General features: G+C 44.0%; 1 protein-coding gene across 1 annotated transcript; it reads left to right on the top strand.

Annotated features, from left to right (window-relative positions):
- The first annotated feature begins 504 nt into the window (after nt 1–504).
- On the top strand, nt 505–1,291 carry LOC127348477 (uncharacterized). Its single transcript, XM_051374497.2, has one exon. It carries the CDS (start codon nt 610–612, stop codon nt 1,030–1,032), a length of 423 nt encoding a protein of 140 aa, XP_051230457.1. The 5' UTR covers nt 505–609; the 3' UTR covers nt 1,033–1,291.
- Nucleotides 1,292–12,124: the final 10,833 nt, after the last annotated feature.

Here is a 12,124-nt window from a genome sequence, read left to right as displayed (position 1 = left end):
GCTCTAACTGCAGGATATTGCTGCTACAACTAGCAGCATTTTTGGTACCGTGTGCAGATAGTCAAAACATACGGGCGCGCAAACTAATTAAGTCCAAACTAAGCGAATCCTTGATATGCAAGTACCGTGGAAGTATATTCCTAGCAAGAAGCTGCCGTAGTAATAGTACTTATAAAGTACAAATCCACCGACAAAGCACTGCACGCGTGTCTGAAATTCCACACACGGCTGGAGACACGAGTAGTTTACTGTTGTCCCTTTGAACTTTGAAGTTCTTTCAGAGAAATTGACAATGCATCCACGTGTACGGTGGTTGTATGCTCATGCATGTGTTCTTCGCCCACACGCTAATTAGCAAGGCCGCACATTCTCAGCTAAAAAATTGCCGCTGCACATTTCCCTGACATTGCCGTGTAATTTCGGTCGATCGCCAGTACTGTCGCACGCCGCTTATAAGTAGTCCCTCATTTTGCCTGTGAGTCTATGCAAACTGTAAGTCTGTAACAGTTGTAGCTATTGCTGAGAAACGAATCAGCGGGGCAGCAGTATATCCTCATCTTCAAGCAAAGCTCACCTGCGTGCGTAGTGCCTCGCTGAAAACTTGACAAAATGGCATGGTACTCACGCGCTCTGCTCCCGTTGCTCCTTCTCCTAGCATGCGCCCTCGTCCAGAGCTCCTACGGCTCGAGGTCGCCGCCGGGGGAGCCGCAGAAGGCTGAGGTCCTCCTACGTCCGCTCCAATCACGCGGTGGCGTGGACGAAGGCACGCCCTCGACGGAGTTGGGGGCGAATGGTCGCCGTGGAGTGGACGGTGACGGTGCTGGCGCTGGACCGGAGCGAAGGGACGGAAGAGCGGTGGTGCAGCCGGTCCTGAGAACAGCGGCGAGTCCGAAGGTGGCGCGCCGGGTTCTGCAGGGAGGGGTGGCGGCCGACTCGACGGCCAAGTCGTCGTGCCGCTCCCATGACGCTAGCGTAACATGCCCCCCCTCCGGCGCTGCACAAACGCACGGCCGCGATGGACGGCGTACCTGACATGCTAGTGCTTGCCGGCTTACCGCCCGCTCGTAGTAGTCCATCGATCTGATCATTCATTCATGAATCGTCTTATAGTACTATATTATTGTACTTTCATTCCCCTTATTCCTCTATCCAATTAACTTCCGTGCTAGATCAGTATGTGATCGTAAGATATATGAAATCATATGGATTAAAATTTGCTATATGATCTTCACGTATGGTCTACTTCAAGGGTTTTAGCTCTCCATGAAACGGGTATAAGAGCAGTACTATCGCACGGACACACACACGCAGAGATTTGGAGCTCTTTCTTTGATCCAACTCGATTCTTGGACGAAAACTTCAGAATCTGTGGACTGATGTATGTTATAATCGAGATGCACAATAAACGAAGAACGAAAAGAAAAACACTGCAGGGGACACGAGATTTTAACGTGGAAAACCCTTGCAACACACAAGGGAAAAACCACGGGCGCCATCCAGCAAAACTTCACTATTTTCGGTGGTGTTTACAAACGCCGTGGGTGTACAATGATGCGATGAAACCCTAGCGGCGGCTTACAGGGAATATATATAGACGGTGGCAATGATCCGTACCGCGGGGGGCTGCCACTCCCCGCACCCCCCGCAGGCGTCCCTGTAGGGCACGACATATGGGCTAACTTCTGACTACGCTACGCTTCGGCCCAAGCCTCCGGCGACGGGCCTCGCTCCGCTCGTCAGAAGTTAGCCTCCCTTTAGTATATGAATTTGGATCACAATATAACAAACTCCACCTTGAGACAAATTTCTTGTAGCATGAATTTCAACAAACACCTGAATCAACAAAGAAAACACTTGCTGGCGCCAATAGCCACTTGGGCTAAACAGTTATACCAACCAAGCTTGAGCAAAGCTCAAACTTGGACACAGGGACAGACTTAGTCATCATATCAGCAGGATTATCATGAGTACTTATCTTGCATACCTTCACTTTACCTTTTGCAACCACATCTCTGATTGCGTGGTACTTAATATCAATGTGCTTTGTCCTCTCATGGAACATCTGATCTTTAGTAAGATAAATAGCACTTTGACTGTCACTGAACAACTTAATGCAAGAATTATCTCCACAAAGCTCAGCATATAAACCTTTCAGCCAAACAGCCTCTTTACCTGCCTCAGCAATAGCCATGTACTCAGCCTCAGTAGTAGATTGTGCAACAGCATCCTGCAAAGTACCCTTCCAGCTAACAGTACATCCACCAACAGTAAACACATAACCTGTGAGGGACCTTCTCTTATCCAAATCGCCAGCATAATCTGAATCCACATATCCGGCGAGCCCCTCACCAATCCTGCCAAACCTCAAGCAAGCTTTTGATGTGCCGCGAAGGTACCTGAAAATCCACTGAACAGCTTTCCAATGTTCTTTACCAGGATTAGCCATGTATCGACTGACCAAACTCATAGCATATGACAGATCAGGACGTGAACAAACCATGGCATACATCAAGGAACCAACAGCACTAGAATAGGGAACTCGAGACATGTACTCAATATCATCTTCAGAGCTAGGACATTGCAAAGCTGACAACTTGAAATGAGAAGCAATAGGAGTAGCAACTGACTTTGCATCATGCATATTAAAACGATGAAGAACTTTCTCAATGTACTTTTCCTGACTAAGAAACAACAAACTAGACTTTCTGTCCCTTTTAATTTCCATGCCTAGTATTTTCTTAGCAGGACCAAGATCCTTCATCTCAAACTCACTACTTAATTGATTCTTTAAAATAGTGATCTCTTTCATGCTCTTGGCAGCAATCAACATATCATCAACATATAGCAGCAAATAAATAGGTGATCCATTAACAAACTTGATATACACACAACTATCATACTGAGATCTCTCAAAACCATGTGTAAGCATAAATGAATCAAACCTTTTATACCACTGTCGTGGCGACTGTTTCAGACCATAAAGGGACCTCTTTAATTTGCAAACAAGATCCTCCTTACCAGGCACAACATAACCTTCAGGTTGGTCCATATATATCTCCTCCTCCAACTCACCATGCAGAAAAGCAGTCTTTACATCTAGCTGCTCAAGCTCAAGATCATGCATAGCAACAATACCAAAGAAAGCACGAACAGAACTATGCTTCACAACCGGGGAGAATACATCATTATAATCAACACCTGGAATTTGGCTGAAACCTTTTGCTACTAACCTTGCCTTAAACCGTGGAGGCTCATTTGGAGACAAACCTTCCTTTCTTTTAAATATCCACTTGCAGCGGACAGCCTTCTTTTGTTTAGGCAAGTGCACAACATCCCACATGCCATTCTTCTCAAGCGATTGCATCTCTTCTTGCATCGCACCTACCCACTTCTCTTTATCAACCGAAGCAATGGCTTCAGTATATGTAGCTGGTTCAATATCATGCTCCACCTGTTCAGCACAACTCAAAGCATAATCAACAATATCACATTCTTGAATTAATCGGGTAGGAGGTGTAATATTTCTCTTAGGGCGGTCAGCAGCAATAGACCGTCCTTGTCGCTGAACAAAAGGTGGTGAAGGTGGAACATCATTATCATCATTGTTGGTTTCAGGAACCACATTTTCATTCTCCTTTGCGTGCTCCACCTGCACGCCAATTCTGTGCTGCTCATCATCAGAAACATCAGGAGAATCAATAGCATCAGAAATATCAGTAGACGGACTATCATTAAACATAACCGCATCATTAAAAACGACATTCCTGCTCAACACAATTTTCTTAGTTTCAGGATTCCATAATCTATATGCCTTAACTCCTGAACCATAACCAAGGAAGATGCACTTAACAGCCCTTGGCTCCAACTTTCCATTATCAACATGAGCGTAAGCAGTGCAACCGAAAAACTCTCAAATCTGAATAATCAGCAGGCGAACCAGACCATACCTCAATTGGAGTTTTCTTATCAAGTGGAACAGAAGGTGACCTGTTGATGAGATAACATGCGGTGGAGGCTGCTTCAGCCCAAAAACCTCTATGCATCTTTGCATTAGACAACATGCAGCGAGCCCTCGAAATAATGGTCCTGTTCATGCGTTCAGCCACGCCATTCTGTTGAGGGGTGTACGGAATGGTATGATGTCTTACCATCCCATCATTGCTGCAAAACTCATCAAATTCATTTGAACAAAATTTCATAACATTGTCAGTACGGAGTATCTTAACCTTCTTTTCAGTTTGGGTTTCTACCATAACTTTCCACTTCTTAAAAGCATTAAAAACATCAGATTTATGTTTCAGGAAATATGGCCACACTTTCCTTGAGTAATCATCAATAATAGTAAGCATGTAATTAGCACCACCATTAGAAGTTCTACGGGACGGACCCCAAACATCAGCGTGTACATAATCTAAAATGCCTTTGGTGGTATGAACGGAAGCATTAAATTTTACTCTTTTATGCTTACCAAAGATGCAGTGCTCACAGAACTCAAGCTTACCAAAATCGCAGCCATCAATTAGCTCTCTCTTTGCCAATTCTGCCATGCCAAGCTCACTCATATGTCCAAGACGCTTATGCCAAAGGTTAGTCTTACTAGATTCATCAGAACTAACAGCAGCAGCAATACCAGGCAAAGTGCTACCTCTAAGGACATATAATTTCGCAGAATTCATATCACCAATCATAATAATGAGAGAACCTGATGATACCTTCAAAAGTTTGTTCCCACCTTTGTACTTGTACCCGTCACAATCAAGGGTACTCAAAGAGATCAAATTCCTCGCCATGGAGGGTATGTGTTTCACTCCTGTCAACGTGCGTGTCATCCCATCATGGGTCTTGATCTGAACAGAACCAATGCCAACAATGCTGCACTGGTTGTCATTCCCCACACGCACAAAATCTCCACTCTGCACAGACTCATAAGAACTGAACCAATCTTTGTTACAGCAAATATGAAACGAACATGCAGTATCAAGAATCCATTCATCATCACGTGAAACACATGCAGCCAAGACAGCTAAGCAATCTCCATCAGAACTATCACTACCAGCAACAACAGCTGCCTCACCCTTACCGGTGACAACGGAAGCCTTACCATTACCATCATTATTTGTCGGTTGGTAAGTCCCGTTCCTTTTCTCCTTGTTGTGCAGCTTCCAACAATCATCAATATTGTGGTTAGATTTCTTACAATACCTGCAGAACTTGTCACGTCCTTTGGACTTTGAGCGACCTCTGTCGCCCTTGCTCTTATCTCTGTTGTTGTGGTAGTAGTTATCTCGCTGCTCAGGCCTGCCACGGACCTCTAATGCCTCCGCCTTGGAGGACGAACTTTCAGCCTGCACCATAGATTTCATTTTCTCCTTTTGTTGGAGAGCATCATAAACTTCCGCGAGAGTTAGTTTGTCGCGGCTCAATAATATGGTGTCACGAAAATTACTGAAAGAATTAGGCAGCGAGCATAAAAGAAGAAGACCTAAATCCTCATCCTCATACTTAACTTCTATAGACTGCAAATCAGAAACAATCTCTTTCCAGGAAGATAGGTGATTCATTACCGAACCTCCCTCTTGCAACTTATGCGAGAACAGCTTCATCTTCACGTGCAATCTACCCGTGAGATCCTTGGACAAACAGATCTCCTCTAGTTTGACCCATAACTCGGCGGTGGTTTTCTCCTGCAGCACTTCCTGCAGAATATTATTGGACAGATGGAGTTGAATCAACGATAAAGCCTTACGGTCTTTCCGCTTCTCCGCATCGGTCCAGGTATCCTTCGCTTTCTCGCTGAAAGCATCGATCGCTTCATCCAGATCTGAAGATTGGGCGAGAATCGCCCTCATCTTCACTTGCCACAAAGCAAATCTCGTGGTGTAGTCCAGCTGCGGTAGATCGAACTTCAGTGACGACATCTCGTAAACCCTAGATCCAAAGAACACGGGCTCTGATACCACTTGTTATAATCGAGATGCACAATAAACGAAGAACGAAAAGAAAAACACTGCAGGGGACACGAGATTTTAACGTGGAAAACCCTTGCAACACACAAGGGAAAAACCACGGGCACCAGCCAGCAAAACTTCACTATTTTCGGTGGTGTTTACAAACGCCGTGGGTGTACAATGATGCGATGAAACCCTAGCGGCGGCTTACAGGGAATATATATAGACGGTGGCAACGATCCGTACCGCGGGGTCTCGCTCCGCTCGTCAGAAGTTAGCCTCCCTTTAGTATATGAATTTGGATCACAATATAACAATGTATATACTCGATCTGTTCCATATTAGTTGTAACTAATATAGATGTATTTAGATATATTTTAGTTCTAAATACATCTATACTAGTTGGTTGTGTTTCCAGGTTTCTTTCGTCAGTGCCTTTTTGTAGGATGCATTTCCGTAATGATATTTCTACTGCTTCGTTCGTTTTTTTCTTTCTAGATGACCATGTATAGATGTTGAACAATTAAATTTCTGCATTGCTAGTAGCTAAGAAGTGAACTGTACTGAATATTCCCCCGTTTCTGCAGTGGATAATTTTTCATACTGTTTCGTGTGTACATACACAGGAATGAGAATTTTTTTTCAATCGGTTGTGACAAATAGGGACAAAACATTTTATGTCTGGTACACTGAATTCATGTTTGTCACTTGGAAACTCATCTTTCGATGCTTTCATTCCCACTGTTCTATGCCTTTTCTTGCCTTGTAGGATAAGGCTTTCCTTGACAGCTGTTACGTGCTTGTCTTGGTGAAAATATTTGACAAAATGAAATAGGGAAAACAAGTAACCACTAGATTAATGTTGTGAAATTGCAAACAGAATTAGATTTATATCTTTCTACTGATCACAAAATGAGAAACTTACTATGGTGGTTTATCATCTTTTTCTACTTGAAGGATGTGAACTTTGGTCAATGAAGAAGGTGTGGAGCCTATGAAACAATAAAAAGGTCATTATATCACAAAGCTGAGTTGTCATTGTGAACTTAGGGTATAAAAGTGTGTGCTGACTGTTTAGAGAGCATAATGAGAACAAATAGAAATGTAATTACATCTTTAGCAATGAATTGTCTTGCTAATGCTAGCTGATGCTCGTTAGACTTGTTTATCACAAGTTGAGTTGCGATTTTTTTCACGGATGGTCTGAACTTCAACCTTTTTTGAAGACACATATATATTAAATGAAAACCAGTGTATAAGGAATTATGGAAAAGGTTCTTACATGTCAGATATGAAATGTAAACCAGTGTATAAGGTGTATACAGAAAAAACATAAGTCGAATACTGAAGAATTAAAATAATAAGAAGCTAAAATTTGAGAATGATTTTACTTCAGTTCCGTTATACGATCTAATGTGAACTGAATGACAATATCTCAAAATCATATCTGCATTCATTGGAAAAATAATTCCCTAGTAAGCATAAAAATATAATAAGACACATACCAGGAAGGTAGATAACGTATAAGAATTGCCTGAAATTGTGTTTAATATCTAATGAACTGAATGACAAATATCTCAGAATCATATATGCAGTCATTGGAAAAGAAATAATTCCCTAGTAAGCATAAAATATAATAAGACACATACCGGGAAGGTAGATAATGTATAAGAATGACCTGAAATTGTGTTTAGGCACATGCACATATTTTAGGCTGAAATTACATATGTTGAAACTTCAAACAACCATGATAACTTTGCACAAACAGTTGCTTGTCGAATTTTTTTCAACTGAGTTGTCAGGATTGAGTACATCAAAAGACTTACCAATGAACATGCCTTAAACATTAAAAAAAGTATGAATGAATTCTTATCATGAACTTTTTCCTTCTTTGAACATAAAAAAGGATGAACGAAATCTTAACATGTCCTTTCCCTGACCATTAACATAATAAAAGCATGAATGAATTCTTGGCATTAACGGATTTTTGTTTGAACGGTTTCTGCCATGAACGGATTCTTGCCATGAACGGATTTCTAGCATGAACGGATTATTGGCATTAACGGATTTTTGACAATAACGGTTTCCTACCATGAACAGATTCTTGGCCTGAGCGGATTCTTACATGAACGATTTCCTACCATGAACGGATTCTTGGCATGAACGGTTTCCTACCATGAACAGACTCTTGGCACGAGCAGATTCTTGCCATGAACGATTTCCTACCATGAACAATTACCTACTGTGAACGGATTCTTGGCATGAACAGAATCTTGCCATGAACGGATTTTTAGCATGAACGGTTTTCTGATTAATAGATTCTTAGCATGAACAGATTTTAAAATTAAACAAATTTTTGGCATCAACACTTTCATGCCTTGAACATAAAAAAAGCATGAAATAATTCTTAGCACGAATTCTTGGCATGAGCGGATTTTTATCATGAACAAAATCTTTCCATGAACGGATTTTAGCATGAACGGATCTTTAACATGAACGGTTTACTACCATGAACAGATTCTTGGCATTAGCGGATTCTTGCCATGAACGGATTTTTGACATGAATGGATTTTTAGCATGAACGGTTTCCTGATGAACAGATTCTTGGCATGAACAACCAGGAAAACAGTATTGAGAGGAGACAAAAAAAAATATGATTTCATACTCTATATCAGGCTAGTGGCAGTTACAACCAGTAAAAAATAAGCATCTAGAAAAAAACCCATAATCTATAAAACCCATAACAAAATTTGTTGTTATCAAACATACCAGAAGAATACATAATGCTTAGATGGACTATTAACTTAAGGGAGGCTACTTCATGAGAATGTTCTGAATGTTTCAACATTAGCAAAATGGACATCTAAAAGACTAAAACTTCACTATTATCAACTAATGTTTTTCATTTGTCATCGACCAAGCATTTTCGGTAAACTGGAATTAAATCACAAAGGGAACATATAAAACATGGAGGGATGAATGCAGATAGAATGTGGCTATTAGGCGTGACTCTTTTCTCCTAAGAAACTAGGAACCTGTGACTCTTTTCAAGGACCATGGAGGCATGAATGTATATAGAAGGCAGGCATTAGGTAAAAAAATACTGGCATACCATTTTTTTTCGATAAAGGGAATATATTAATATCAGAAAGATACCAATTACACCCAGCCTCTGCAACAACGCACCACCCTAATGGCACTACGGATGCACACAGCCAAAAAAAGGAAAAGAAAACTAAGAAACAAAAGTCCCGCTACAGTATCTCGGGCCTAACAACAGCAATACATCCACCGCCAAGACAACACCTGAAATACAGACTCTCCAAAAATGACGTCTCCAAGAAGGGAACAGTGCTCTAACACCGTCGCCGCCCGATCAACGATCTTAGGTTTTCACCCTGAAGATAGTCCCCGCTCTCAAAACAATGCCTCCAACAAGGTCATTGCCAGGCACAACCAGTTAAGGCCAAACCTTGGGTTTTCACCCTGAAAGGTAGGACTCTGAATTTCACCTGTGTTGTCGCCCCCACTTTCATACCGCTGCTGTGAAGTCCGGAACACCAAGCAAGTCCCTCAACAGCGCGGAGACTTGAACCTCCCTTAGCTAGTCCTCCCCTCCGGCCTTCATGAACTTCTCTTCTTCCGACTTTCATCATGGATCCATAGTCACTTGATGTCAACACAGAAAAAGAGCTTCGCGCCGCTCCCTCCAGAACCAATCGGTCGGAATAAAAGCATGGGTGTGCACGACCGAATACCACCGATCCAGCGAACTCCAGGCAAAAAGCATTGTTACATTCGCCGGCGGAGCCTTCCGGAACTCAACACTCCGGCTAGATCACGAGTCCAGGCCTCCGGTAGGTCTTCCTCTTCACGCAAGAGAGACCCTAGGACCACCGCCTTTATTCAGGTCGGACCCCCACGTCGGCGACCATCCCGAGCTGGCCACTCCAACCCTCCACCGGCGACTCCATCGCCGGCTTCCATGCATCTCCATCTCGCCGCCGGAACGCGGTGATAGATCGATAGATCCACCACCACCAACCGCAAGCCGACCCTCTCCAGCGAAGAAGAGGGCCACCTCCACCGTCGTACCCAAGGCTGGTGCCCCGGGCGACCCCGTGTCGCGGGTGAAACCTGAGATCGCCTCCACTCACCGGCGAGAGGCGGGGGGAAATTGGCGCAGGCCATGGGCCTGGCCGCCGCCCACCACCAGCACCTGCCGGAGTGCTGCGGAGAGCCGACGGGAGGAGGGAGTGCAGGCAGGCCGCCGCCGCCCATCCCAACCGCGCCGGCCGATCCACCAGGGGAGAGCCGGCGGGAAAAGGGGGCGCAGCGCAGGCCGCCGCTGCCCATCCCATCCGCGCGTCCGCCATGCTCGAGGAGGGGAGATCCGGCCGCCGTCCACCATGCGTCGACGAGGAAGGGCCCCCGCCGCCGCCACGCCCCGTGGGTCTTTGCCCCGGCGACGCTACCGGCGGCGGCGGTTAGGGCTGGGAGGCTGGGGTGCGGGAGGGTTAGGGAGGCTGGGGTGCGGGCACTGGCATACCATTTAGTACTAGCAGTACCTGGTTTAAAAAAACTGTGCTATTGATTCCTCATATTCAATCCAAAAAGGGTCAGGCATGAGGCATGTCAAACAAGCGAGCCCACTATTTCAGATTTCTTTACTAAACTCCACAAACTGTCGTTAAGCCATACTAGCAGCTATAAAGGCACCAACGTACAATTACTGCCACAAATGTGTCTTCCAAGATGCTAGCTAATAAAGTGCAGAAATGTGTGCGAATTCAGATAAGGAAAAGTAATAAAATAGTAAGAAAAGCAGTGAACTTGAAGTATGGAGGATTCGCCTGACTTGTAGCATGACTTACGAAGAATTTGCATGTTTGAATCTGTTACTCCTCATATGCTTATTGTGGAAAACCTGAATGAATGGATCTATAACAAAGTCTGACATGTTTCGCTCAGGGGAAGTTGCTTTGGCAGCGCACTTTTTTCTGTTCCTCTTATCAAAACTACTCTGATCGGTTACAATTCCAGGCATTACAATCACAGCATTGTTCACGGTCCCTATGACAAAAGAGAGAAAACAACACATAAACTCGAAGAACCCAAAGAATTAATATATGTAGCACTTTGTTTTTAAGCATCAACCTTGACATACTGGCAAACAATCTATAGTTCTCGCCTATTTCTTTCTTTTTTGAAACCTATATGGTATTGTTAAAAATACGAGAGAATAGCCACAATACCACTAGTCAAAACCAAAAGTTCCAAAATAGCATCGGTAAAACCAAGCTTGCCTAAATACCATTGTTGTTACCACTATGCACTAACACCCAAACGAAAAGATTTATCTGCCCTTTATCTTTTCACACACAACGAACTTCTATAAAATATTTCAGCAAGATTTTTAAAAATATTTCAGTAGCATTTTCACTTAATTTCAGCAGACATCATCATTTCAAGTGGATTTCAGGAACTGAACATTTACTGCTACTCTAAAATTGTCCATCTGAAACACACAAACACAACAAACCAAGTAGATTCTGAATTTGATGCACGTTGCCATGAAGAACAGTACACAAACCAGAGGAAACACAGGAAGAAGCGAGGCCACTTCGCTAGGACGTAAACCAGTGTAGTCGAACTGTCGAAGTAAAGGTCGCGGGCGGAGTCCTCGTTGGTCGCGCAGGGGCTGCCGAGCCAGCCAAGGGAGAGGAAACCAAGCCGAGCTGAGCAAGGACGGGGCGTAGTCGCCGAGCAGGAGAAGGGCGCGCGCCGGAGCAGACGTAAGCAGGGCCATCATCGCCGAGCAGGGCGCGCCATGCATGCCACGGCGGTGGAACAGAGCGAGCTCGCGCTGGAAGACCGAGCTAGTCAGAACGGCCGCGGAGCGAGCTAGGTGGTCAGCGGCCCGGCGGCGGAGCTAGGCAGCCAGCAGGGTCCTATCGGGAGGAGGCAATATCGGTGCGGCAAGCTGGCCGTCGACGGCGCCGCCGTGTAGATACAGTTTTGACTAGTGTTTTTTTGGAACTTTTGGTTTTGACTAGTGGTGTTGTGGCTATTCTCTCTAAAAATACTACATCTCCTAGAAATGTGAAAGGAGATGACATGGAAAAAATCAAAATCTAAAACATTTGTAGTACAGCTAATAAAAAGAAGTAAAAATA

This window comes from Lolium perenne, chromosome 4, assembly GCF_019359855.2.
Source record: "Lolium perenne isolate Kyuss_39 chromosome 4, Kyuss_2.0, whole genome shotgun sequence".
In the NCBI taxonomy this organism is placed as follows: Eukaryota; Viridiplantae; Streptophyta; class Magnoliopsida; order Poales; family Poaceae; genus Lolium; species Lolium perenne.
The sequence above is the reverse complement of the archived record's forward strand: the minus strand, read 5'-3'. Positions and strand labels throughout refer to the sequence as shown.